The sequence below is a fragment of the Vicugna pacos genome, chromosome 22, assembly GCF_048564905.1.
Source record: "Vicugna pacos chromosome 22, VicPac4, whole genome shotgun sequence".
NCBI lineage: Eukaryota > Metazoa > Chordata > Mammalia > Artiodactyla > Camelidae > Vicugna > Vicugna pacos.
The window spans coordinates 26,590,808-26,613,659 of NC_133008.1; the positions used below are offsets into that span (position 1 = coordinate 26,590,808).

Genomic DNA, 22,852 nt, shown 5'->3' on the forward strand with positions numbered 1-22,852 from the left:
AAGAGGGGATCACTTCAGTCCCTCCTGATGTGGTGCCCGCTGGCTTCCCCACGTAAACCTAATGAGTTTATAGTATCTTGTGGGAAGGTGCTTAGAAACTAAGGGAACACTCTATTTCTCATTATACTTTCCCCGGTAATTTCCACGTCTGTCAGGTCAGGATCCCTGTGGGAAGTGCCAGGTGGTCCTCCCACCATTCCTTCCTTGTGTGCTGGAATTCCATCATAAGGAAGAGCTTTCTCTTCTTCCCCGTGGACTTAAGTGTTCATCATTCTTCACATCAGAATCGTTACTTACGTTGTTTCAATTCTCCCAGACTTGGCCTGGAAAGATGCTTCAGTTTGGTTCCTGAGTCCTATCAGCACATCCCTGTCATTGGTTGTGTGCTTTAGAATAGTGTTAGATCTCCAGGAAAGTTGAAAGGGAGGGCATAGAGCTCCCATGGTTCCCTCAGTGGTTGACAGCATCTTACATGACCGTGTTACGTTGGTCACAGCTAAGGACTCAGCCCTGGCACGTTACTAGGAACTAAACACATGGCTATTAACTTCATTTCGATTTCACTCATTTTTCCCTAATTTCTGTTTTCAGTTCCAGCATCCCATAAGACATTTAGTCTTCCCGTCTACTTTGCCTTCTCTGGTCTGTGACCATTCCTCAGACTTTCCATATTTTTGGTGACCTTAATGGTTTTGAGGAGAACTGATCAGGTGTTTTGTAGGCTGTGCCTCTGTCTGGTTCTGTCTGGTGACTTTCTCATCCTTGGACGGGACAATGGGTTTGGGGACGAAGGCTGGGGGTGAAGGGCCCTTCTCATCACCTCACGTCCAGGGAAGTTACTGTCAACGTGACTTTTCACTCTTGAGGTTGGCCTTGATCACCTGGCTGAGGTGGTGTGTGTCAGGCGTCTCCACTGTGGGGTCACTCTTTTATTCCCTCTTCCATACTGTATTCTGGGGAAAAGTCTCTAAGTTCAGCCCACAGATAACAAGTGGGCAGTTAAGAGCCACGTTGAAGGGGAAATCACCTCATAAGTCATTTGGAATTTTTTTGTGTGGGAGATTTCTCCTCCCTTAGTTGTTAATGTATCTGGTTGTTTATGTCAGTGTGGCCTCAGTGGATATTTATTTTATAAACTCCAGTGCTAGTTTATTTTGTTGCTCAAATCATTCCAGCCTTGGCCCTCGGGAGCTCTCTCAGTGACTACTCCGTCCCTTCGATGTGCCCCTATCATTGTGGGCTATTTTTGAGCATGTCTTTGCTTTTTGGCACCGAAAGGTGCTCCAGGCTCAGCATTTTCATTTCCCGCCCAGGCCTAGAAACAGCCATTTCTCCAAGAAGCCCTGGTTTCTCTTATTAGAGACTGATCTTAGGAACCAGGGCTGGGTGCTGGGTGCGCCCTGTGCAGTGCTAGGAAGTCTGTGGAAGTGCTCTGGCCCCCGTTCCTCTGTGTCTGTGTGAAGCTGCGCACGACCGTCCTGCTGGCTCTGACTTACCTGGGACCACAGGGCTCGTTCCAGCCCTTCTTGCCCAGTGTGCGTGCGCAGCGCCTTCAGAATACTTCTCTCGTGAGAGGCAGCATTTCCAACCAGAGAACAGGGTTCAGATCCAGTTCCTGTTGCCTGTAGACTTAGTGTTTCTCGTCAGAACGTCTTCTCCCAGGGTTATTTCAGCTGGCTTCTCTCCCCATTCCTTTCAGTGAGGTTATGCCATGTGTTCATCTTCAGCCTTTTCACACCCACGTCCGGCCCAGACGGGGGTCCAGTCTGTGCAGTGTCACCTCCTTCAGGCCGGAAGAGCCACCTGTGCCCTGGGGAGGGTTTTCCGACTGCGAGTGGCCAGCTGTCCCATCCGCCTGTTGGGACGTGCTGCTCTCCGCCTTGAGTTTGCTTGTCCTGCCTCCCTCCCGACCTCTGACTCACCTGTCTCCTTGCTCCTCCTGCGCACGTGCCCCCCCACCTCAGGCTTTAGCCCCAACCGTTCCCCATGGTTCCCTATAGTAGGAACCAGACCTCAGTGACTGAAATAGGTGATCTGAGGCTGGCCCGGTGCTTCAAGCAGCCGGGGGCCCAGGGGGACCCAGGCTCCTGCAGTTTTCTGCTCAGTCATCCTGAGTGTGTGACTCCTGCCTGAGCTTTTACCTCATGGTTGTAAGATGGCTGCATTGTCGCCATCATCTTCTCTGAGTTCCAAGCATGACGGGCAGGGCCACGGGCCACCGGAGCGTATCACAGCTGAGTCTCCCCCTTCCCCACCCTATCCTCCTTCAAGAGTTGTCCTCGACATACAGCCCAGAGGCTTGAGCTTCCATCTCATTGGCTGAGATTGTGTCCACCTGGTTGACCCTGGGTGCTTGGGGCGGGGGGGTGGGTCAGTGCGGACACAGCACTATCCTCTGTGGAGCTTCTTGGAGGGAGGAGCTGTGTATGTCACCAGCAGTCTCTGCCACTTGACCTTTGAGCCCTGCTTTACAGACCCCCTGTCTCATAGTCCGGTGTGACTTGTCCCTCACCCGCCCCCATGTCGGGTCACTGCCTGCCTCTCTTTCTCCCCTCGTCCTGGCCTGGAGTCCTCACCCCTGCCCCTCCCTCCTCCAGTCCTCTGCCCCAGCCTGGCTTGGTCTTATCTGTCTTACTGGGCAGGAACCTTCAGTGGTTACCGTTTTCATTTTGAGGTGGCACCAAGACCCTGTGGCGTCTCCTCTAGTCCCAGGCCTCCACAGCATAATCCCAGTGTTCTGAACCTGAAATAAGGCCCTCTAAGTATGCATTTTTCCAGGTCCAAAGCATATGGTGTATTCTCATAGGGGCCTGTGACCGCACAGAGGTGACAGAGGACTGGTCTCCAAGGTCCAGGTCCTGGGCCTGGCCCTCTCCGGCTGCCTCACTCCAGCCCAGGCCAATCCAGGCTCCTCCCACCCCAGCGGCTGCTGACCACACCTCTGTGTGTCCCCGTGTCTGCCACCCGGGGTGCCATCCCCTCCTTTCACAGCGGGTCAGTTATTCTGCCAGCTCTGAGGGTCACAGCCACGACAGCTGCACTTGCTTGTGGGTGTTAGTGCTGCTGATGACAGAACCAGAACCTGACTGTCTCTTCCCTGTTTCCACCAGAACACTGTCCAACTGGGCATACGAGTTTGACAAGTGGGCCCCTTCCGTGGTGAAGGTGTCCTACAAGGTATGTTGCAGCCTGAGGAGGGGTGCGTGGACGTGGGGCAGGCAGGAGAGCAGGGGGTGCACGTGGGTGAGGAGGGACTTGTGTGAATGACACGGTGCATCTATGCATGTTTTCTCACGTTACACGGGTGGGCTCCTGCTGTCGCTGTGCAGCTCGGGTCATTTCATTTCAAGGAGTAATGCCTCCTTGTTAAGTGACGTTACGGCCTCGGTTTGTGGAATATGGTGACATTAATGCATTCACTGAAAGGTTTCATTGTTCTCACTGAGTTTTGGTTACAGCCTGTTCATGTAGGATGACTTAGTGAGTGCAAACCGTAGGCTGCTGAGTGACAGGGGACACCAGGACATGGCCTGCTCCGAGTGCCGTACCCCGTCAAGTGGGGACTCATTGTGCCTCTGGTCTTCATGGAGAAACTGAGACAAGGACGGCCTCACGCAGCCACTTAGTAGCAGAGCAAGATTGTGCCTGTGGCCGCTGGGCTCCCAGGTCCAGGCTCGGCACCCTATGCTCTGAGGGTCTCGGCAGAGGGAGCAGCTTGTGTGGGGAGAACTTGGCACATTTGAGGAGCTAAAAGTCGTTCTGCTGGCAAGAGTTTAGGGAAATGAGTGAAGCTCATTCTGTTTGGAATGTGGGGCCTTGGTCACGTGGGTCTGGATCTTGGAACGGGGAGGGTCCAGCAGGTTTGCTAATAGGGGAGAGGCCAGAGCTGCCATTAGGGAGCGATCACAGCGGCCTGCACTCATGTGGGAGTTACTGAGGGGGAGGCCCCGCTTTCCGGAATGGAGGCCTAGGTGGGGACCAGAAAGAGGAGGGCCTGGGAAGCTGAGCTGGTTGAACACGAGAAGTGGGGCGGGTAGAGGTGCAGGCGACAAGTCCCCAGGGGCCTGGGCAGTGCAGTGCCCACCCTCTCTCCGCTGCCTGCAGTTGGCGTTCTGCACGCAGAGTTGGAGGATGGGCCGCGACCTGCCCGTAACTCTGGGAGGCTAAGATGTGCACCTTCTCTCCCTCACAGGGCTCTCCGGCAGCCAGACGTGCTTTCGTCCCCCAGCTCCGGAGTGGCAAGTTCAATGTCTTGCTCACGACATACGAGTACATCATTAAGGATAAGCACATCCTTGCGAAGGTAGCGTGTTGCCTGTAAAAAGCAGCCAGCCTGGGCGTCACGTGCTTTCAGGGAGCCCCGATCCTGCCCAGGATTGTCGTGTGTGTCGCGTCCCCCTTCTTCTCAAATCCCTGCAGATCATTTTTCAGTGATTCCCCTGCACGTGTGTAAAAGACAGCTACTCCATGTGTGTGAAAGACCCCGGTCAAGGTGACCTTGGGTTTGCCTCTTTGTCCCCGGGCTGGCCCTGCGTCATGTCTGGAGACTGGGGCCGTTTACACAGTGTGTGAACCAGCTCCTCTCAGGGCTTCTGCCCAGAGAGCCTGGCCACACCTAGTGCCTCCCACCCAGCCTGTCCTGCCTGTCATGACCCTGGCAAGGCAGTGATGCAGTCCCGCAGTGTCTCCACCTGTCTCTAGAGTTCTTGACCTCTGCCTGGTGGCTGTGTCTCCCCACCACCGCGCACAGGAAAGCAGCCCATGAAGCATGTGGGATTCGGCATTCGGGGCCTAGCACTCCAAGGCCTTGTGTATTCTGTTGGCCTTGGGCCACCAGGTTGGCATGTTCAGGAGGAGCTGTGCAGGCCCGGGAGCCTCTTAACTGACAGAGTTGTGCAGGCTGCTGTAATTAGGCCATCAGTGAACTACTGACAATGTACGACGACCCAGATGTAAAACAGGCACCATCCCCTGTCCTCAAAAAGCTCTCTTCCTGCTTCAGGAAGGGGTTGAGCCAGAAAATGCTGTGTCTATTCTAACCACACAGGGGAGTAGAGTCGAGTGGGGGAGCTTTTGACCCAGGGATGCAGATGTTCTCCTGTTACCATGCCTGTGGGCTTCATCATATTGACACCTAGTGCTTCATATGCATCCCCAGCTGCAGATGTGGAAACTGAGGCCCAAGGAGCTAGTATCCAGCGTATAGTATAGGCTCTTACCCTCCGGCCTGTGCCGTGGGTCACCTTTCTGACCCAGCACAAAGCCGGGCCCATCCCAAGCATGAGAAAGGGCTCTGAAAATCCTGCATTTATCTGACAGTGGCTCACGTAAATGCCCTCCATGGGGGTTCCTCGTGGGCAGTGGCTGCTAGGCCCCTCCCCCAGTCAGTCCTGCCCTTTTCATCTGCGATATCGACAGGCACTGCTTCAGTCAGGCCACACTGGGTCCCTGGGAGATCGAAGCCAAAGCCAGAGTGGCTGTGAGACTGGTCACAGTCATACGTAAATGGAGATTTATGCCCACGGCTCCCACCTGCAGACTCACACTTGCCGTTAGACTTGGCGTCTAGCCTGTGTCCACTGGGCATGTGGCCGCTGACAGGCTCTGGGGCGTGGCCGGGCCCCGGAGCTCACTCGCTGGGCCTGCCTGTGCTGCTCCTGCGTTAGGACCTCGGCCTGCTGATTGGAAAACACGCCCGTTACTGAACCACGCCCCCTGGAGACCCCACCCTGGAGGGCTTCTGGTCTGCAGGGGCCACGTTTGGGGGATTTTTTTCTGTGCCAAATACTAGCATATGTAATTTTCTTGGAAAACCAAAGTCCTTTTCTGCACCTGCTTTACTCACCCAATAGCAGGTCACGGGCATGTCTCCCTGTCCATGTGTAATCCTCACCCCACACTTTACAGAGGCTGCGGTGTGTGGCTGTCACTCGGTGCACTGGTCTCTTGTCAGAGGACTTTGTCGTACCCACATTTTCCACCAACGGGCTGTTCCGCCCGAAGCCTTCTTGCCTAACGGTCCTGAGACTCCCGCCTAGCCGGACAGTCCCCGTGCCTGTCCTCCCCTGACCGCCTGCTCTCGGGCCCGCAGATCCGTTGGAAGTACATGATTGTTGACGAGGGCCACCGCATGAAGAACCACCACTGCAAGCTGACGCAGGTCCTCAACACGCACTACGTGGCCCCCCGCCGCCTGCTGCTGACAGGCACGCCGCTGCAGAACAAGCTGCCCGAGCTCTGGGCGCTCCTCAACTTCCTGCTGCCCACCATCTTCAAGAGCTGCAGCACCTTCGAGCAGTGGTTCAACGCGCCCTTCGCCATGACCGGGGAGAAGGTGGGTGTGCAGCCGGCCCCGTGGGGGTGGGGCGGGGCAGGGAGTCGCCATCACTGGCCCCAAGCATCTCCGAGGACCATCCGAGTTGGACAGTCTCGGGGCTTCCCTGACCCTGCGCCTCAGGCACAGGGAGGAAGGCCCAGCTAGTGCTTGAGGGGATTTAGATCTCACCCTGAGATTTCAGTCAGGGAGTGATGTGGTCAGATTAAGTATCTTCAGTTTTTAAAAAGTGTTTTGTTTTAAACCCTGTGGCCGGTGTCCCTTGAGATCTATGGCTGTGGTTGGCACAGTCAGTCTGCTTGTGGACCAGTTGCGTTTTCTGTTGAAGAAGATTGAGATCTGAGTCTGGTGCCTGCGGTAGCGGGCACAACTGCAGGGTTGAGGCGCATCTCTGCCCCTGCAGCCGCGTCTGGGGCCGCGGGGCCGCCATGCCCTGACAGAGGGGCTGCTGTCGTCCTCAGCCACGAGCTCCCCCTCCTTGGTGCTGTTTGAGGCAGAAGCCCTCCTGAAGGAGGGACTGAAGCCTTTCCGAGAGCCTCATGATAAAGGAGACCCCAGTTTTCATACTCCCAGGATCCCATCCCAGGAGCTGAGGAATAAATGCTCTGGTTTCACTAATTTTCAAGTTGAATAAAAGCCAAAGAGGAAGAAAAGATCAGATGTCATCTTATTTTTCACTTTAAATTTTTTTTTTTAATTCAGCGTCTTATCAGAGTAGCAGGCCCCCAGGGAGAGCAGCATTTCTTTCCCTCGGTCCCACCCAGGCTGAGGCGACAGTGGATTTGGGCTCCTGGTGACAGAGCCCTCCATGAGAACAACCCGCATTATACCAAATGCTCCATAAACGTGGCCCAGGCGGTGCCATCTAACTTTAGTTTGGACATGTTGGCGGGTTTCTGACACCGAGTTTGTTATGCTCTTGGGGAAGTGACACTGTGTGCTGCCATGTTTTAGTCCACAGGGGCCCTCGCTTCCATGTCCCAGCACTTCCACCGAAGGTCCCTGATCTTTGCAGTTTTCCAAAGGGAAAGAGTGCCCTGCCAAGCTCCCATAAAGCTTAAGGCTGGAAAGAAGGCGCCAAGGGCAGGGTGACTCCAGTCACTCCCAGTGACTCCTGTCTCTCCCCGCACCCCCTCTCCCCTCTTTCGGAAGTAACGCTCACACTCAGTTTACACATCTCACCGGGGGGCCAGGTGGACCTGAACGAGGAGGAGACCATTCTTATCATCCGTCGTCTCCACAAAGTGCTGCGGCCCTTCCTGCTCCGGCGGCTCAAGAAGGAAGTCGAGGCTCAGTTGCCTGAGAAGGTACCATGTTGGTTTTGAGTGGGAGAGGCATCACACAGGGGTCTCCATGAGATGGGCCCTGTCAGCTGGCTTTCCTGGTCCCAGGCCTGGCCCTGGTCTTACCTCAGCATTTAAGGGTCTGTCCGGCCTGGGGACTGCCACTTACCCACCACTGGGCCTCTAAAGCAAAGGCAGGTGTGCTCGGTTAGAGCACTAAGTCCCACCTGCTGTCCGTGGGCCAGGTGCCTGGGCAGGTTCTGCCTGACCACATGGTAGGTTGAGGGGGAGCAGCTTGGAGGCTGTGAGCTTGTCTTGGACTTGCTCCCCTGAGGGGCTTGGGGTTCCTGGCCAGTCGCCCCTCCAGTCATATTTGTCCTTTGTATTTTGTCTGGCTTTGGAGCAGCCTTTGGAAGGTAGCCATGTTGCCCCTTCTGGCCCAGGATGTCCCCACATTTCTTCATCCTGGTGCATCTGCCATAGTCCATCTCCCTTCATCCCTCAGCTGTGGGGGCCCTGATCAGAGCACACATCTCAGGGCCCAGGATGCCCCTGAGAGGCTGGAAGATCAGAGATGGCCAAGGCTAGGGGCTAGGCTCCGGGACCCTCAGCCCCAGCTGACCGTGGCATGTGCCCCGCAGGTGGAATACGTCATCAAGTGTGACATGTCTGCCCTGCAGCGCGTGCTCTACCGGCACATGCAGGCCAAGGGGGTGCTGCTGACTGATGGCTCCGAGAAGGACAAGAAGGTAGGCCCTGGGCCCCCTTCCCCACCTTGGTGTCCATGGCAGGCGGGTTGTTGTGGGGCAGCTAGGTGTGTGGGGCTTAAGCATGCTGTAACTGGCAGGTCTTTCATCTCCTTAGAGATGATTGTTGTGACCAAAGCTTCATCTGGTCATGGTCCCGAGGGCATTGACTAGCCCTGGTTTAAATCATGGCTGGTGTGAGCAAGTCCAGTCTGTAGGGCTAATAGAACAGGGGCTGATGGCCCATTTCCAGGGAGTCCCCCAAGAGCCTCCCAGTCCACACTGTCTGGGGTCCTCACTTCATGAAGTGGTGGCCCCCAGGGTGCACCAGTCATCAGCGTGGGGCCCAGCAGGGACCCCAGCAGCTGGCGTTCTAGTGAGTCCCACCTTCCCAGCTGGGGAAGAGCTGCCTCGGCAGCCATGGCTTTATCTTGTTACTGCATGAAGTTGGGGTGATGTTAGTTTACGGTGGTGAGGAGGGGGGCTGAGAAGGCTGCTGCCTCCTGGGACCCTCTGAGGTCCCAGGCCCCACCCACCCCAGCTGCCCTCACCAGGACTGAAATTGTGCTCCCAGGCCCCTCAGCTCTGCACCCGATGCCTCGAGCTCAGCCCTCCCTCCCCGTTTCCTCCTCTAGATGTTTTGTTCGGGCCCTTTCCTACCTGAGTAGTTGCAGCATCATGTTTTCTGGTTTACTTCTTGGCCTACCACACCCTCCCCTGCATCCTCCCTTCACCCTGCACCCAAGACCTTCTAAGGTCATCGTGGCCCATCCAGCTGTAGCCCCCTGGGGACACACGGTGCCCACAAAGCAGGCCTCGCAAAGTGTTTGTGATCTGGTCTCAGCCCTTTGCCAGTCATGCTTTCCTTCTCTCCTGCTGGCCCTTCCTCACCCTCCACCCTCCAGGGTGCCAAGGAGTCTCTGCTGCCCCCAGCACAGGCTTCAGGCCTCTGAGCCACAACAGGAGCCAGCTCCAGGCTCCCTTTTTCCTCTGCCACAAGCCCGGCCTCCCCCTGAAGCACCTCCTTCCACGTCTGCCCCAACCTACCCCATCCCACCGTGGGACAAGGCCGATTTGGGAGCCTCTCTTCTGCCTCCTCAGGGCAAAGGCGGCACCAAGACCCTAATGAACACCATCATGCAGCTGAGGAAGATCTGCAACCACCCATACATGTTCCAGCACATCGAGGTGAGGCCCTTGGCCGGGCGGCAGGCCCAGTAGCACCCGGAGCTCGTGGGCCTCAGCCCAGCACCAGGCCCTGCTCTCCGAGTCGTGTGTCTGTGCTGAGCCCCTGGGCAGAGCTTGGTTGTGTCTTTCTGAAACTTTAAAGAGGAGGAGTTTGTATTGCTTCTCGGCCCTTTGGCTAAAGTCAAGTGTGAAGAGGAAGAGTTTGTGATATCTAGGGTGGGTGCCGCCTGTGCATTTGTCTTTTTATTGATTTCCTTTTTGTAAATGCTTATTGTACAGAATCCAGATGGTGTAGAGAAGTACGCGAGAGACGGCAGCCCCCCTCAGGGCTGTCCTCTGGGGTCCTTTCCCACCCTGCTGGGCTCGAGCTTCCGCTGCTCTTTGGCTACTAGCCTCTCCCACTTGGAGCATTGAGAGCAGTGTCCCTCTTCATGATGACTCTGGCCAGAACCTTTCTGGGCCACAGTGCCCCTTAATATGAGTCTGAATTCTTGCTTCTGAAAAGCACACACATACGTCCACATACTTTGAAGTTTCAGAGTCATTGCAAATGCCCTGACGCCCCCGGAATTCCATTCAGGGCTCCGAGGAGGGTCTCGGGGGCCTACTGTCCTTGTACACTCCTTTTGGTGGCTAAGAGTGTTCTGTTGTGAGAGAAGGGATGTCGGCAGGATACAAAAACCACGTTCAGAATCTGTTTGTGGCCTCAGGGTCATCGTGGGCAGTTGCTGAGCACCGGCCGAAGGGCTCAGAGGCGTGGGTCCCGGCTGCCTGTTCCTGCCCCCGCTGACCCGCCTCTCATTCCACTTGCAGGAGTCCTTTTCCGAGCACTTGGGATTTACCGGCGGCATCGTCCAAGGGTGAGAGTTTTCCTGGCTTCATGGGGTGGGCAGATGGTCAGTGTGCAGGGGTTTCTCTCTGATTGGCCTTATCACTGTTGTTACATTTGTTCAAGTTTAAAGGCAGTATATTCGTGGCAGAAAATTTAGAAAACATAGATGAACATAGACATAGAAGAGAATAAAAATTCTCCACTTTGAGAGTTGACAAGACCTGGCTTCCAGGCCCCACTCTTCCACCTCTGGGCTCCGTGACCCATGACAGCTTTCTTAACCACTCTGAGCTAAAACTCTGCCTGGCAACAGAGAGTTACTTTCTATATAGGGTGCTGCCCATCTTGCTTTGGCTGTGGTATTGTTTATAAAGTGCGGCCTGGGCACTGTTTTGCCCTGGTGTTAGACGTGGATGCTGCCTCAAGGTTTCGCTGTTACAAGCAGCCTTGCTAAAAACACTCTTAGAGCTAAAGCCGCCATCATTTTTCTGGGATAGTAAACTGTTTTCAAGAGCAGGGGGCACCAAATAAAAGAGCAAAAGTTTCTTTTACTGTGTAGATTTTTTTATATCAAATTGCATAATGGGATCTCACAGACCTGGGTTTGAGTCTTTGCCTCGGCATTTCAGCAGCCACATCACCCTGTCCCTCAGCCTCAGTTTCCACGTCTGTAAACCGGGAATGAATGACAGGCACTGTGGGGGCCCTTAGCCCTACATGTGGTGTGGTGGGCATTCTCCACTGTGACCCTTGGCTCCTAGAAGGTTCTTTACCAGAAGGCCCGGCTTCCCAGGGCAGCCCTGTCCACGCCTGTTGTTCTGTCATCTTTACCAACACCACCTCCTTTCATTCTTAAAAGTATCAGAGTTGGTCAGGTCACCCTGGACCAAGGGTGGCATGAGTTTATTTTAGTTGGGTTGAAATGGCTTTGCTGAAACTTGGGGCAAGGGGAACGTAGTCTGCCGGGGAAGCCACTTGTGTGCCCCTGAGCCTGACGGCCAGCCTGCCCAGGCCAGCTCAGGTAGCCTGGAGAGGGTGCACGCTTCCTTGTTTGCCTGTCTGCAGGGCGCTGGGGTTCACGTTGTGTGTCCTTCCCTGTACCCTCACCCCCTACCAGACTGGACCTGTACCGAGCCTCCGGGAAATTTGAGCTGCTCGACAGAATTCTTCCCAAACTCCGCGCCACCAACCATAAAGTGCTGCTGTTCTGCCAGATGACCTCCCTCATGACCATCATGGAAGACTATTTTGCGTATCGTGGCTTTAAATACCTCAGGCTTGATGGTGAGTAAGACTGGGAGAGACATTTGTTAAAGGTTTTGTTACCCGCTGCTGCCGAAGCCCCTGGCTAACGTGCCCTCCCTTGCAAGGCAGGGTGAAACCCAGAGACTCTAGGTTTAGAGGTGGGACTGGGCATAGCGACACACTCAGTGACACCCTGGGAGGGAGGGCCTGGGAGCATCGTGGCTGTCTCTCCTGACTGTGAGGCTTACGGACCCTGCACTTTAACACTGGGTCCAGTGGTTATGGGGTACCCTACAGTACTGTTTTGGTTGGAAGTGACAGAAACCCATATCCTGTGGACATAAGGAGGAAGCTCTTGATATGTTCACGTACTTGAACCTCAAGAGTTAGCTTGCTTCAGGCACAGCTGGATCCAGGTACCCAGATGATGTTGAAGGGGCTTTTCGGGAGCTCTTGGCTCCTTTTTCCTCCATTTTGGCTTCAATGTCAGGTGTCCTCTCCTGGCTTTTCTTCTGGCTGCTCAGCATCCTGAACAGGCAAGCAGCTTGTCTTTTCCCCCCCAAGATCTGGGGGCCAGCTCTCCTTAAGCTCCTCTCTCTACCGCCCGGGTGGCTCTGGAGCTGTTGCCAATCAGGCCTGGAGCTGTAATCACGCCTTTATGTGCTGGAACCTGGAGCCCAGAAAGTAGCAGGAAAGAGAAAGAGGGAGGGAGGGAAACAGAGTGATAGAGGCTATATTCCCCTGGGAACAGCATTCAACCATGACCCCATGTGCTCATAGGAAGCCCTGTTTCTGCCTTGTTCCCGGCATGTGGGAGCTCCGGGGCGGGGGGGCTGGGTGAGGTGCTGACAGAGTGCAGGACCCATGGTCTGACACATCTGCTGCTCAGGAAGTCCCTCAAGGGAGTCCCCCGCCTTCTTTCAGATGGAGCGAATGGGGCTCTCGAGAAAAATGGATTTGGGAGCCCCTAGGGTAAACACAGTTCAAAAGTGTGGGGTAAACCACACTTCTCAGAGCCTTCATCTGAGCTATGAGCTCATTGCCGCAAGTGTTGCCACGTGCGTTTCTATGGCTGGACACCCTAAAACTCTTTGCCTCCGTTTTGTCTTTCACTGTGCATCTTCTGGAACTGTGGTTTCTCAGAGTGTGGACCTGTGGTTGCTGGGCTGATCTGTCCGTCGGTTTCTGCCCTCCTCACCCCTACTCCGAACATGTCTTACCTTCCTTCAGCCTGTTCTTGGAATTCTGTCCAGGGCAGTGTTTACAGACAGCTCTGGTCGTGTGTCCTCCTTCACCCCGCTTCCTTCAGATGCTGCGTGTGGCTTGGAGACTAAAAGCCGCTCCCCCTGCCAAGGCCCATGCGGCCGGGTTCCCCTTGCCCCCACCCTGTGCTCTGGCCTCTCCAGCAGCCTCTCCATTTTCAGTGCCTTAGCCTTTGTGAGTGCTGCTCCTTGTCTGTCACCCTCCTGACCCTTAGAGGAGAGGCCCGGTGCAGAAAGTGTATTTCCACCCACCCCTGCACTCATCCATTTGTCCCCTTTTTCCCTTTTCTCCATTTTGAGAGTCCTCTCTGTAAGGTTGAGGACTTGGGCTCAGTTATGACTGCATCTCTAGAACCTCGAGTGGTCACTGTTACGTGGGCAAAAAAACCCTGGAAAAGAGCAGCAAAGACCCCTCCATCTGCCGCAGCCCTGCCCAAGGCCTCAGCCCCGCCCGGAACTGGGGCAGCCGTGGGCACATCTGGAGCCCCGGCCTCCACTTTCTCCATTGCGATGTGTAGGCGACAGCTGGAGGCATCTGATTCTCATTTCATCACCAGAAATGACACCTGGTTTTGCCAGAGGCACCTTTGCTCTGAGCTGGCGGTGGCCTGAGGTGCTTAGATGTCCCTGTGAGGCTCACGATGCTGAGGATCATGTCTTGGGCCATCACATGAGAGTTATGTGGCTCCTTGAGAGGAAGACATGTCCCCATTATGGGATGCCTGTGTGCTCCCCTGTGGACAGTTCCCTCTGTGAGTGGGCACCAGCCCTCTGACCAGTTGCTCATTACCATAGCAGCACTGTCTGCCCACCTGGAGACCCCTGGTGGGTTTTGGGGGCTACAGTGTTTACAGCGTATCGGTGGTGTCTCCTGCCACCCCCTGGACAGCTGGGCAGGCACTCACTGTGCTTCAGCCCCGCCATTTTATCCCACAGCAGCCCCGGTTTATGCAGAGGAGACACCCTAGGCCCGTCGGACTCCTGGGGTGGGAGGAGGGCAGTCAGTAGTGTCACCATCAGTCTGAGTTACCGGCTAGTTGCAGCTCAGAGCCTCGTGTTGAACGAGCGTGGTCGTGGCTCAGGTGGCCCGAGTAGGATGTGTGTGGTACTGTCCCTGCTCTCTGACGCAGGTGTTCCTCTGTGTCTCCTTGCCACCCTGCCCTCGACCCCGATGTCGTCACCCTGCTAACCCCACTCTCCCCACCCCCGACAGGCACCACAAAGGCGGAGGACCGGGGCATGCTGCTGAAAACCTTCAACGAGCCCGGCTCTGAGTACTTCATCTTCCTGCTCAGCACCCGGGCCGGGGGGCTCGGCCTGAACCTCCAGTCGGCCGACACTGTGATCATATTTGACAGTGACTGGAACCCTCACCAGGTAACAGGGGCGGGCCCCCTGTGGGACAGACTTGAAGCCCAAGGGCGACGTGAGGGCCTCCCAGCCTCCTGCCTGCGTCCTCCAGGCCTCCTGGAGTGGCAGTGGCAGCACCTATGGCTCTGGGGGCCTTTGGAAAGAAAGCCAGAGAGTAGTTATTTTTTTCTGTTTCTCAAAACAAAAATAGTTTTTTGCTCTCATTATGAAAAAATACATACTCTGTTGTTAAAAAAAGATAACCTTGGCATCATGTAAATGCATAAGTAGTGTGGAAAACGCCACGGTCCTGACAGCTTGGGGCACTCGTCCATCACTGCACGTCCTTCCAGACCGTGGTCTAGTCAAGCTCCGCACCGGCGCTTCTTAAAGCAACACTTAGGACGTGCTTTGTGCGCTGTGTGTGCCGCTGTTCTTGTTCCTTATCCGTGTGCCCCACATGGGGCTCCTTGCTAGTAGATAACAGGGCTGTGGTATTTTATAGATACAGCGCTTATAAAGTATTTAACTTTTTCCTGTGTTTCGTTATAAAAGCAGTATTTTTTTCCAATGTAAATATCGAAAGCTCAAAGTAAAAAAGTAGAGTCCCTTTCCCCTTCCTCACCAGCCCTGCTCTTCTCTGAGTGTATGCCAGCCTCCCCCGTGTGCACACATGGGGTCTGACCTCGGCACGAGCACTGCGTGTGCTAGCACATGTCTCCCCTCTGGCCGCCGGTGCGCTCATGTCTGCAGGTGAGCACACTGGACTCTCCCCAGCCGTGTCAGCTGGGCTGTCCTGGTGTGTGGCGGCCCCAGGACTTGTAACTCAATCCCCAGTTGGCAAGTGTCTGAGTGTTCTGATTTCGGCGTGACCACTGTCCCCTCAGAATCCTCTTGTTCTTGGCCAGGTCAAGCCTGAGGGGTGTGATTGCTCGGCCCAGGGGCGCGTCCCCTTTACTTTCTGGTTGGTTCTGCCAAAGTGTCCCCCATCAGGCTGCCCCAGCTTCCTCTCCTATTTGCTGTGCGAGCGGGCCCCTCCCCGCAGCCTGGCAGCACTGGTTTTCACTGTATAGGTGGAAGCCCACCTGCTAGATGGGTGCCCAAGTGGTTGCGAGCAGCCCTTGCTGTCAGCCTGGGGAGCAGTTCCCACCCGGCCCTCGGTGATGGGCCTGTTTCCTGAGAGGTGGCTGGAGTCTGCTTCCCCCAGCAACAGGCAGACAGTGGGTAGAGACCCCCGTGGAGCCCTGACCTCCCCCACGCTAGGGTGCATCCGAGGTCATGAAGCTCACTCTAGGGCAGGGTTGTGTCACTGGGTACTGGCCCCGCCAGGAATTACGTAGGCAAAGCTCGGGGTGAGGGGGGTGGCTGAACCATGGATGCAAGGCACACCTGTTCCTGCCAGGTGTGGCCTCTGCCACCCCCATTGGGTGCAGATCTCGAGGTCGGCCCCAGGCACTGGATTCCACAGGAGACCTTCTGGTTCTGCGCCGGGCACGACAGTACAAATAGCGTTGGCAGACATGCCTACCGCTTTATTGGAGCTTGCTCCACACCGGGCCCTGGGCTGAGTGCCCAACGCCCATTCACTCCTCTCACATGTACACTAACCACGAGGGGTGGCTCGTGTCTGCAGAGCGAATCCTAAGGCTCACAGAGGTGGAGCCAAGGCTTCATGACAAGGAAATGGCAGGGCCTCCAGGCATCAACATATCACCCAGCTTTGGCGCCATTCTGTAAATATTGCCCTTGCCGTGACATGGCCCTGCCGGGCTCAGGGCCCTCCTAGGGTAGGCCAGGGGGCCTGTGCAGCCGTGACAGGAGCTGCTTGGGAATATAACACCCTGGGTGGCCCTCTAAAACTGCTTTCTTTCCAAACATCTGTGAAATCCCAGTTAAGGTAGAAAATGACACTTGTGCAGGCTGAAATCAACCTGGCACAGGCTCCCGGTCTTGTTCCTGAGCTGCTGGCCCTTGCAGCTGGCAGAATGGCCAGGCAGACACATGAGAATTGGAAAGCCCCTGCCTTTCCCAGTCCATCCAAAGGCTCAGGACTGACCGGCCTCTCCTCTCCTAGGACCTGCAAGCACAGGACCGTGCCCACCGCATCGGGCAGCAGAATGAGGTGCGTGTGCTCCGCCTCTGCACGGTCAACAGCGTGGAGGAGAAGATTCTGGCTGCGGCCAAGTACAAGCTCAACGTCGACCAGAAGGTGATCCAGGCTGGCATGTTCGACCAGAAGTCCTCCAGCCACGAGAGGCGCGCCTTCCTGCAGGCCATCCTTGAGCACGAGGAGCAGGACGAGGTGAGGGCAGCGCCAGCCCCCACCCCCTCCCCGGCGTGAGTGGTGGACGCATGAGCGGCTTTCATTTTTGTTTTTTTACCTTTTTTGCACTCTTATTTTTTTTTCATCCCTTTGGAGTAAAGGGAGTGTGGGCTGAACGGAAAGAGGATGAGTACTTGCTTTTTCTTTGAAGTGGTTTTTTTTTTCTAAACTGCTGGTGAAAGACGCCGGATTGACAGCCCTGGAGACTGAAGTCCTCTATTTATCCACAGAGCAGACACTGCAGCACGGGCAGCGGCAGTGCCAGCTTCGCCCACACTGCCCCTCCGCCAGCGGGCGTCAACCCCGACTTGGAGGAGCCACCTCTAAAGGTGAGAGGGGTAGTTCAGTCTCCATGCCCATTCAATCCTCGGCTTCTCGGCTGAGACGGCCAGCAAGGGCCCTGATCCCACGGAGCGTGCGTGTGCGTGTGCGTGTGTGCCTCCCGCTGCCGTGTGGGTCCCCATCCACCGCAGCCAGACTGGGACCGCCAGCTCATTTCCCATGGACCGCCGCCGCTCGCCTCCGAGCCCGGCCGCCGCCCACCCTGGCCTCGCCACACCCGAACTAAGCGTGTGAAATCTTGTAGGAAGAAGACGAAGTGCCTGACGACGAGACAGTGAACCAGATGATTGCCCGGCACGAGGAGGAGTTCGACCTGTTCATGGTAAGCGCTGTGGGCTGGGCAGAAGAAAGGGCAGCCTTGCCACCTTGCTCACCTTTCGGGTGTTCAGTTTCCTGCCTGTGTGACACGCAGGTGCTCAGATTCACACCCCTCGCTGCTGACACCAAACAGACCAGGAGGTCTCAATGACGGTGGCGTCCCCAGCAGGTGATGGAGCCGAGTGCAGGCCTTTGGGTGGCCCCACAGTGACTCCTAATGGTGTCGTGGGGATGGTGGGAGACACATACATACACAGCTCTGCTCTGGCTTGTCGTCCTTGAAGCTCCCTTTCAGGGGAACTTAATACTGTCCTTAGTCATAGATGTCCCCGCCCCTTTTGGGCATGGAATCAGGCGCCCTTGGCTCCAGCAGGCTTGTGCCTCCCACCAAGGCCTTACATGGAGCCACTACCCCATAGTCCCCTTTCGCCACCTCCCTGTCCTCTTGGGTTCTCTCTGCCCTTGAAGCAGAGCCTCAGCCAGGATCTGATTTGGGGCCCGTCCAGCGCAGCGACCACCAAGCCGAGCTGCTGTGTAACTCCCGATGCAGCATTGGGCCTGGGGCAGGGCAGCAGCCCCCGTCAGGGCGCCCTCTTGTGTCTGCTGACTGGCCCCATGCTGATGCATCTCCCTCTGTCCCTGCCGCCCGCACCCTGCAGCGCATGGACCTGGACCGCAGGCGCGAGGAGGCCCGCAACCCCAAGCGGAAGCCACGGCTGATGGAGGAGGATGAGCTCCCCTCGTGGATCATCAAGGATGACGCCGAGGTGGAGCGGCTGACCTGCGAGGAGGAGGAGGAGAAGATGTTCGGCCGTGGCTCCCGCCACCGCAAGGAGGTGGACTACAGTGACTCGCTGACCGAGAAGCAGTGGCTCAAGGTACATGCTGGAGAGGGCCGAGGGCGGGCCTCTGGGAGTGCAGGGCTCGGCCATGGGGACTCGGGCCTTTGTCCCAGACCTGAGGAGGTTCCTCTCAGCTGTTTCTGGTCAGTTTTGTCACAACAGTGACCCGCTGATGTGGGGTCAGGTTCACTCTGTTCCTCCTGCTGGCTGGCAAGAAGGGCCCCTGTGCACTTCCCAGGCAGCTCAGAACCCCTGCCAGTTGGAATTGGCCATTTAGGTGTGAGGTTAGAGTAAGCGTTGCCAATCCCAGCACAGGGCTGGCCCATGATAGGTTAGGGACCGTTGAGTCACCCTGTGAGCTGGTTCGGAGAGCTGATGGGGGTCAGGCAGCCCCACTTTGGGCACATCTCCCCTGAGAGCTATGGGGAGGAGGAAGGAGCAAGTCTCCGCCTGAGGCTCTGGGCACCAGCTGCTCAGGGGGGTGGTGTGAGCACCCATGTCAGCAGGTGGCAACTGGCCCTTACAGTAGCAGCTGTCGACATCCGAGTCAGGGCTGCGGGTGCCTTTTGGGCCCTCCTGACTCGGCCCCGCTCCTCCCCACCCCAGCCGAGGGCACTCTGCCCCTCTGCACCTGCTCGGGTGCCCGGCACTGAGGTCAGCACTGGGGTTACAGTGACAAATCAGACCCCACCCCTTCTCGGGTGCTCTGAGTGCAGAGGTGATGATTGAGAATCCAACCCTCATTTTGTTGTCCCTGAAACAATACTTCGCAGGAGGCGGGTGGCAGCTTTTGGCTACGCCCTGCTGCAAGCTACGCCCTGGAATGAGCGGCCATCCCCTGACCCCCAGGCCTGTGTTCACACACCCAGGTGTTCCCTTTGATTAACTTCAGCCCTGGTGCTTTCTCAACCATGTGGCCAGGGGGCCCTGGTCCCCTCCTGGGAGCTCAGAACACCATAGACTTGCAAACTTGCCTGCTGAGCCATGCGCGGAGGAGCTGCTGAAACCTGCCAGGGAACCACTGAGCCGGGGGTGGGGCCGGTGGGCTGTCCCATTCCCACCATCAGTCCAGGGCTCCAGGGCCCAGAAGAGAACCCTCAATGAGAGAGCGTCGGCCCAAACCCAGCCCATTCCAGCTCCCTTGGGGGCTTTCCCAGCCCTGCATCATTGAGGCAGTGGGTGCCCTTTGAAAAATAGCTGCCCATGTGCTAATAATGCTATGTGCACTTTCTTTCTTTCTTTCTCTCTCTCTCTTTCTTTCTTTTATTTTTTTTTTTTGAGATGTAACTTACATACCACGGAATTCATTCACTTCAGACGTACAATTAGTGATTTTTAGTATATTCACAGAGTTGTGCAGCCATCACCACAAATGAAGTTTAGAACATTCTCCCCCAGAAGAAGCCTTTTCTTCTTTAGCTATCTTCCCACCCCTTTACTCCCCCTGGCCCTTGGCATCCAATAAGCAACTTTCTATCCCATTGATTTTGTCTATCCAGGACATTTTCTGTAAATGAAATCACATAATGTGTGATCCTTTGATGTCTGGTTTCCTTCACTTAGCAAAATACTTTCAGGGTTCATCCAGATTCTAGCATGTAACAGGACATGATCTTTTTATGGCTGAATAACATTCCATCCTGTGGACAGACAGCCTTTGATATCCATTCATCAGTTGACGAACATTGGGGTGGTTTCCACTTTTTAGCTGCTATGAATTTTGCTGCTGTGAACGTTTGTGTACAGGTTCTTGTGAGGACATACATTTTGATTTCTCTTAGGTGTATACCTGGGAGTGGATCAAATAGTAATTCTTTGTTTAACCCTTTTGAGGGACTAAAACTGTTTTCCAAAAAGGCTACACTATTTTACATCCCCCCCCAGCAGCATATGAGAGTTCCAGTTTCTCCACGTCCGTCCTCACTAATACTTTTTATTAGTCTCTTTGATCCTAGCCATCCTAGTGGGTGTGCCGTGGTGTCTTCTTGTGCTTCTGAATTGCATTTCCCTGGGGGCTTGTGGTGTTGCGCAGCTTTTCACGTGATTACTAGCCATTTGTGTATCTTTACAAGTCTCTTACTAGACATATGATTTGCAAATATTTTCCTACTCTACAGGGCTTTTTTTTTTTCTGCTTTCTTGATGTCCTTTGAAGCACAGAAGTTTTTAATTTTAATTAAGTCCAATTTCTCTGTTTTTCTCTTTTTGTTGGTTCCTTGGTGTCATGTGTGAGAATCCACTGCCAAATCTAAGGTCACAAAGATTTACCCACTGTTTCCTTTTAACATTTTTAGAGTTTCAGCTTTTACATTCCGGTCCATGATCCTTTCTGAGTTAATTTTCACATATGGCAAGAGGTCGGGTTCCAACTTCAGTGTTTTGCGTTTGGCTGACCTGTTGTCCCAGCACCATTTGTTGAGGAGACAGCTCTTTCCCGTTTGAGCACATGCCTCGTTATATGTCATACTCAATAAAGTTTATGGTAATAAAAAATTTATTTACCCCAAACAGACACTCCTCTGTCTTAGTGGTGGACGTGTCATGGGCACCACTTCTCTGGTAGCCCTCTGATGCCAGGTGTACCCAGACCCTTCAGAACGTGCCTGGCTCTGGCCCTGCTGGGCTGTGTTTCTCGGGCACGGGACCAGAGGCACTGCTGTTAGATTCTGGGGGCTGCTGTAATGGTTACTGCAAACTCGGTGGCTTAACACAATAGGAATTCCCCTCTCACAGTTCCGGAGGCTGGGAGGTTGAAATCGAGGTGAAGGCTCTAGAGGAGGATCCTTCCTTGCCTCTTCCAGCTTGTGGGCCTCAGCCTCCTGTGGCTTGTCACTGAGTCAGTCCAGTTTCTGTCCCTAGTGTCCTCTGTGTGGCCTGTTCTGTCTCGTTGGATTTGGGCCCACCCTAGTACAAGATGATCTTGTCTCGATCCTTAAGTGATTATGTCTGCAAAGACCCTATATCCTGTGAGATCACAGAGATTCCACGAATATATGAATTAGAGGGGACACTATTCAACCCTTGGCACACCCTCCCCCATGCCAACTTCCTTTTAGTCCTTCCTGCCTGCTCTGCATCTCTATGCTGTTCCTTTGGCGTAGGGGCCTTTCCCTCCCCTGACCCTTTAAACCTCAGCTGAAGTGCCAGCTCTGGGGAGCTCTCCTCCATCCCCAACCAGGACACATCTGTTCCACCATCCCTCAGAGCACCACTCACCCTCCTCAGCATTTGACGGACTTACCACATTTGTGAGATGTTTGTCACTGTCTCCCCTCCAGGAGGCTTGTGTTCAGTGCTGTGTCCTCAGTACCTGGCCCCGTGCCCCACTTACAGTCGCAGCCAATAACCATGAGAAGAATAACCAGTGTGTCCCTCTGGGTCCAGGCCCAACCCCCTTTTCTGATTTCAAGCTCTCCCAGAAACCTGGCTTCCCATCACTTGTGTTCAGGGTAAAACGTGAGTTAGTTTTTATCATTAAGAATTAATGAATTGGAATTATTTTAAAATTAATGTTCACAACCATGTCTTTTGACTTCAGCAGTTTCACTTCCAGGAATCTCTCTAAAAAAAAAAGGATATCATTTGTGGCAGTACTTAGAACAACCACCCGCCCACCCCACCCCCTAAATTGGAAAGAACCTAAACACCCAAGAACAGGGGAAGGTTAAATTAGGGCCCATTGCGTGAGGAAATAATAAGTAGACGTTAAAAATTATGTTGCAGAAAGACGAGAGGAAATATATCCAGGACACAGTAAACAAAAAGATGAGTCGTGACCTGGTACGTGGCTCCTATTCCAGTGCTGCCTCGGTTGTGCACATGCGCGTGATGGGTGGGGGCGTCCCACAGGTGGACGGTGGTGATGGCTGCACAACGTGAATGTACCTCATGCCACTGAGCTGCGCACTTGAACATTGTTGAAGTGGTCAATTTTCTGTTACGTGTGTCTTACCACATTTTTAAAAAAACGCGGAACATCTGGAGGAGAAGCATTGATGGTGTCACCTCTGGGTGGAGGGTTTACAAGAGCCCCTTCTGCAGGCCCCACACAGTGAGGATGTGCCTGTTAAATGTGTACACGGGCCGCTCATCTGTTAAAGACGGGCTTGGGTGGGCTGTGGCGGGGGAGGCGGGCGGCCTTGGTGGCCTTGGTGGCCTTCATGGCCTCGGAGCCCGTCCAGAGCCCCAGCGTGTTCCTGCCGCGGCCTCTGCTTGTCGACCTCGGTGCTGGCTGTCCTATTTTACCACTATTGACCCTGAAGGCCATCGAGGAGGGCACGCTGGAGGAGATCGAAGAGGAGGTCCGGCAGAAGAAGTCGTCACGGAAGCGCAAGCGGGACAGCGATGCCGGCCCCTCCACCCCGACCACCAGCACCCGCAGCCGCGACAAGGACGACGAGAGCAAGAAGCAGAAGAAGCGCGGCCGGCCACCCGCTGAGAAGCTCTCCCCCAACCCGCCCAACCTCACCAAGAAGATGAAGAAGATCGTGGATGCCGTCATCAAGTACAAGGACAGGTAAGTGGGGGGCCATCGGGCGGCCTGCCAGCTCCGGCTGGGTCTCTGTGTCTTGGTGCCCCTGCCCTCGCAGGACTCAGCACTCTGGGGTTGGAGGGAGAGCAGTGTCAGCTGTGCCAAGAGGGCCGGGAGGTGGTGTTTGAAAGAAGCACTGAGGAGGGGAGGTCTGGGGACCAGGGCTCCAGCAGAGGCACAGCAGGGGACAGGCCCCAGAAGAGGGTGGCCGGCAGATCCGAGGGCAGTGGCGGGGAGAGCGTAGGGGAGTGGCGTC

At 55.2% G+C, this 22,852-nt stretch overlaps 1 protein-coding gene across 13 annotated transcripts in view; it reads left to right on the plus strand.

Annotated features, from left to right (window-relative positions):
• Positions 1–22,852, plus strand: part of SMARCA4 (SWI/SNF related BAF chromatin remodeling complex subunit ATPase 4) — an 80,659-nt gene that overhangs the window by 40,885 nt on the left and 16,922 nt on the right. For 3 of the 13 annotated variants that reach the window (XM_072947732.1, XM_072947721.1, XM_072947720.1), the window contains exons 17-31: positions 3,111–3,177; positions 4,193–4,303; positions 6,092–6,334; positions 7,528–7,641; positions 8,259–8,366; positions 9,465–9,551; positions 10,365–10,411; positions 11,501–11,667; positions 14,104–14,267; positions 16,315–16,542; positions 16,794–16,892; positions 17,150–17,227; positions 17,883–18,101; positions 21,789–21,843; positions 22,317–22,581. In XM_072947732.1, coding sequence (XP_072803833.1) covers positions 3,111–3,177; positions 4,193–4,303; positions 6,092–6,334; positions 7,528–7,641; positions 8,259–8,366; positions 9,465–9,551; positions 10,365–10,411; positions 11,501–11,667; positions 14,104–14,267; positions 16,315–16,542; positions 16,794–16,892; positions 17,150–17,227; positions 17,883–18,101; positions 21,789–21,843; positions 22,317–22,581 — 2,052 coding nt within the window. Of the gene's footprint in view, positions 1–3,110; positions 3,178–4,192; positions 4,304–6,091; positions 6,335–7,527; positions 7,642–8,258; positions 8,367–9,464; positions 9,552–10,364; positions 10,412–11,500; positions 11,668–14,103; positions 14,268–16,314; positions 16,543–16,793; positions 16,893–17,149; positions 17,228–17,882; positions 18,102–19,346; positions 21,703–21,788; positions 21,846–22,316; positions 22,582–22,852 lie in introns of those variants that run through there. The other 10 variants (XM_072947731.1, XM_072947729.1, XM_072947730.1 and 7 more) reach the window with 7 other exon arrangements.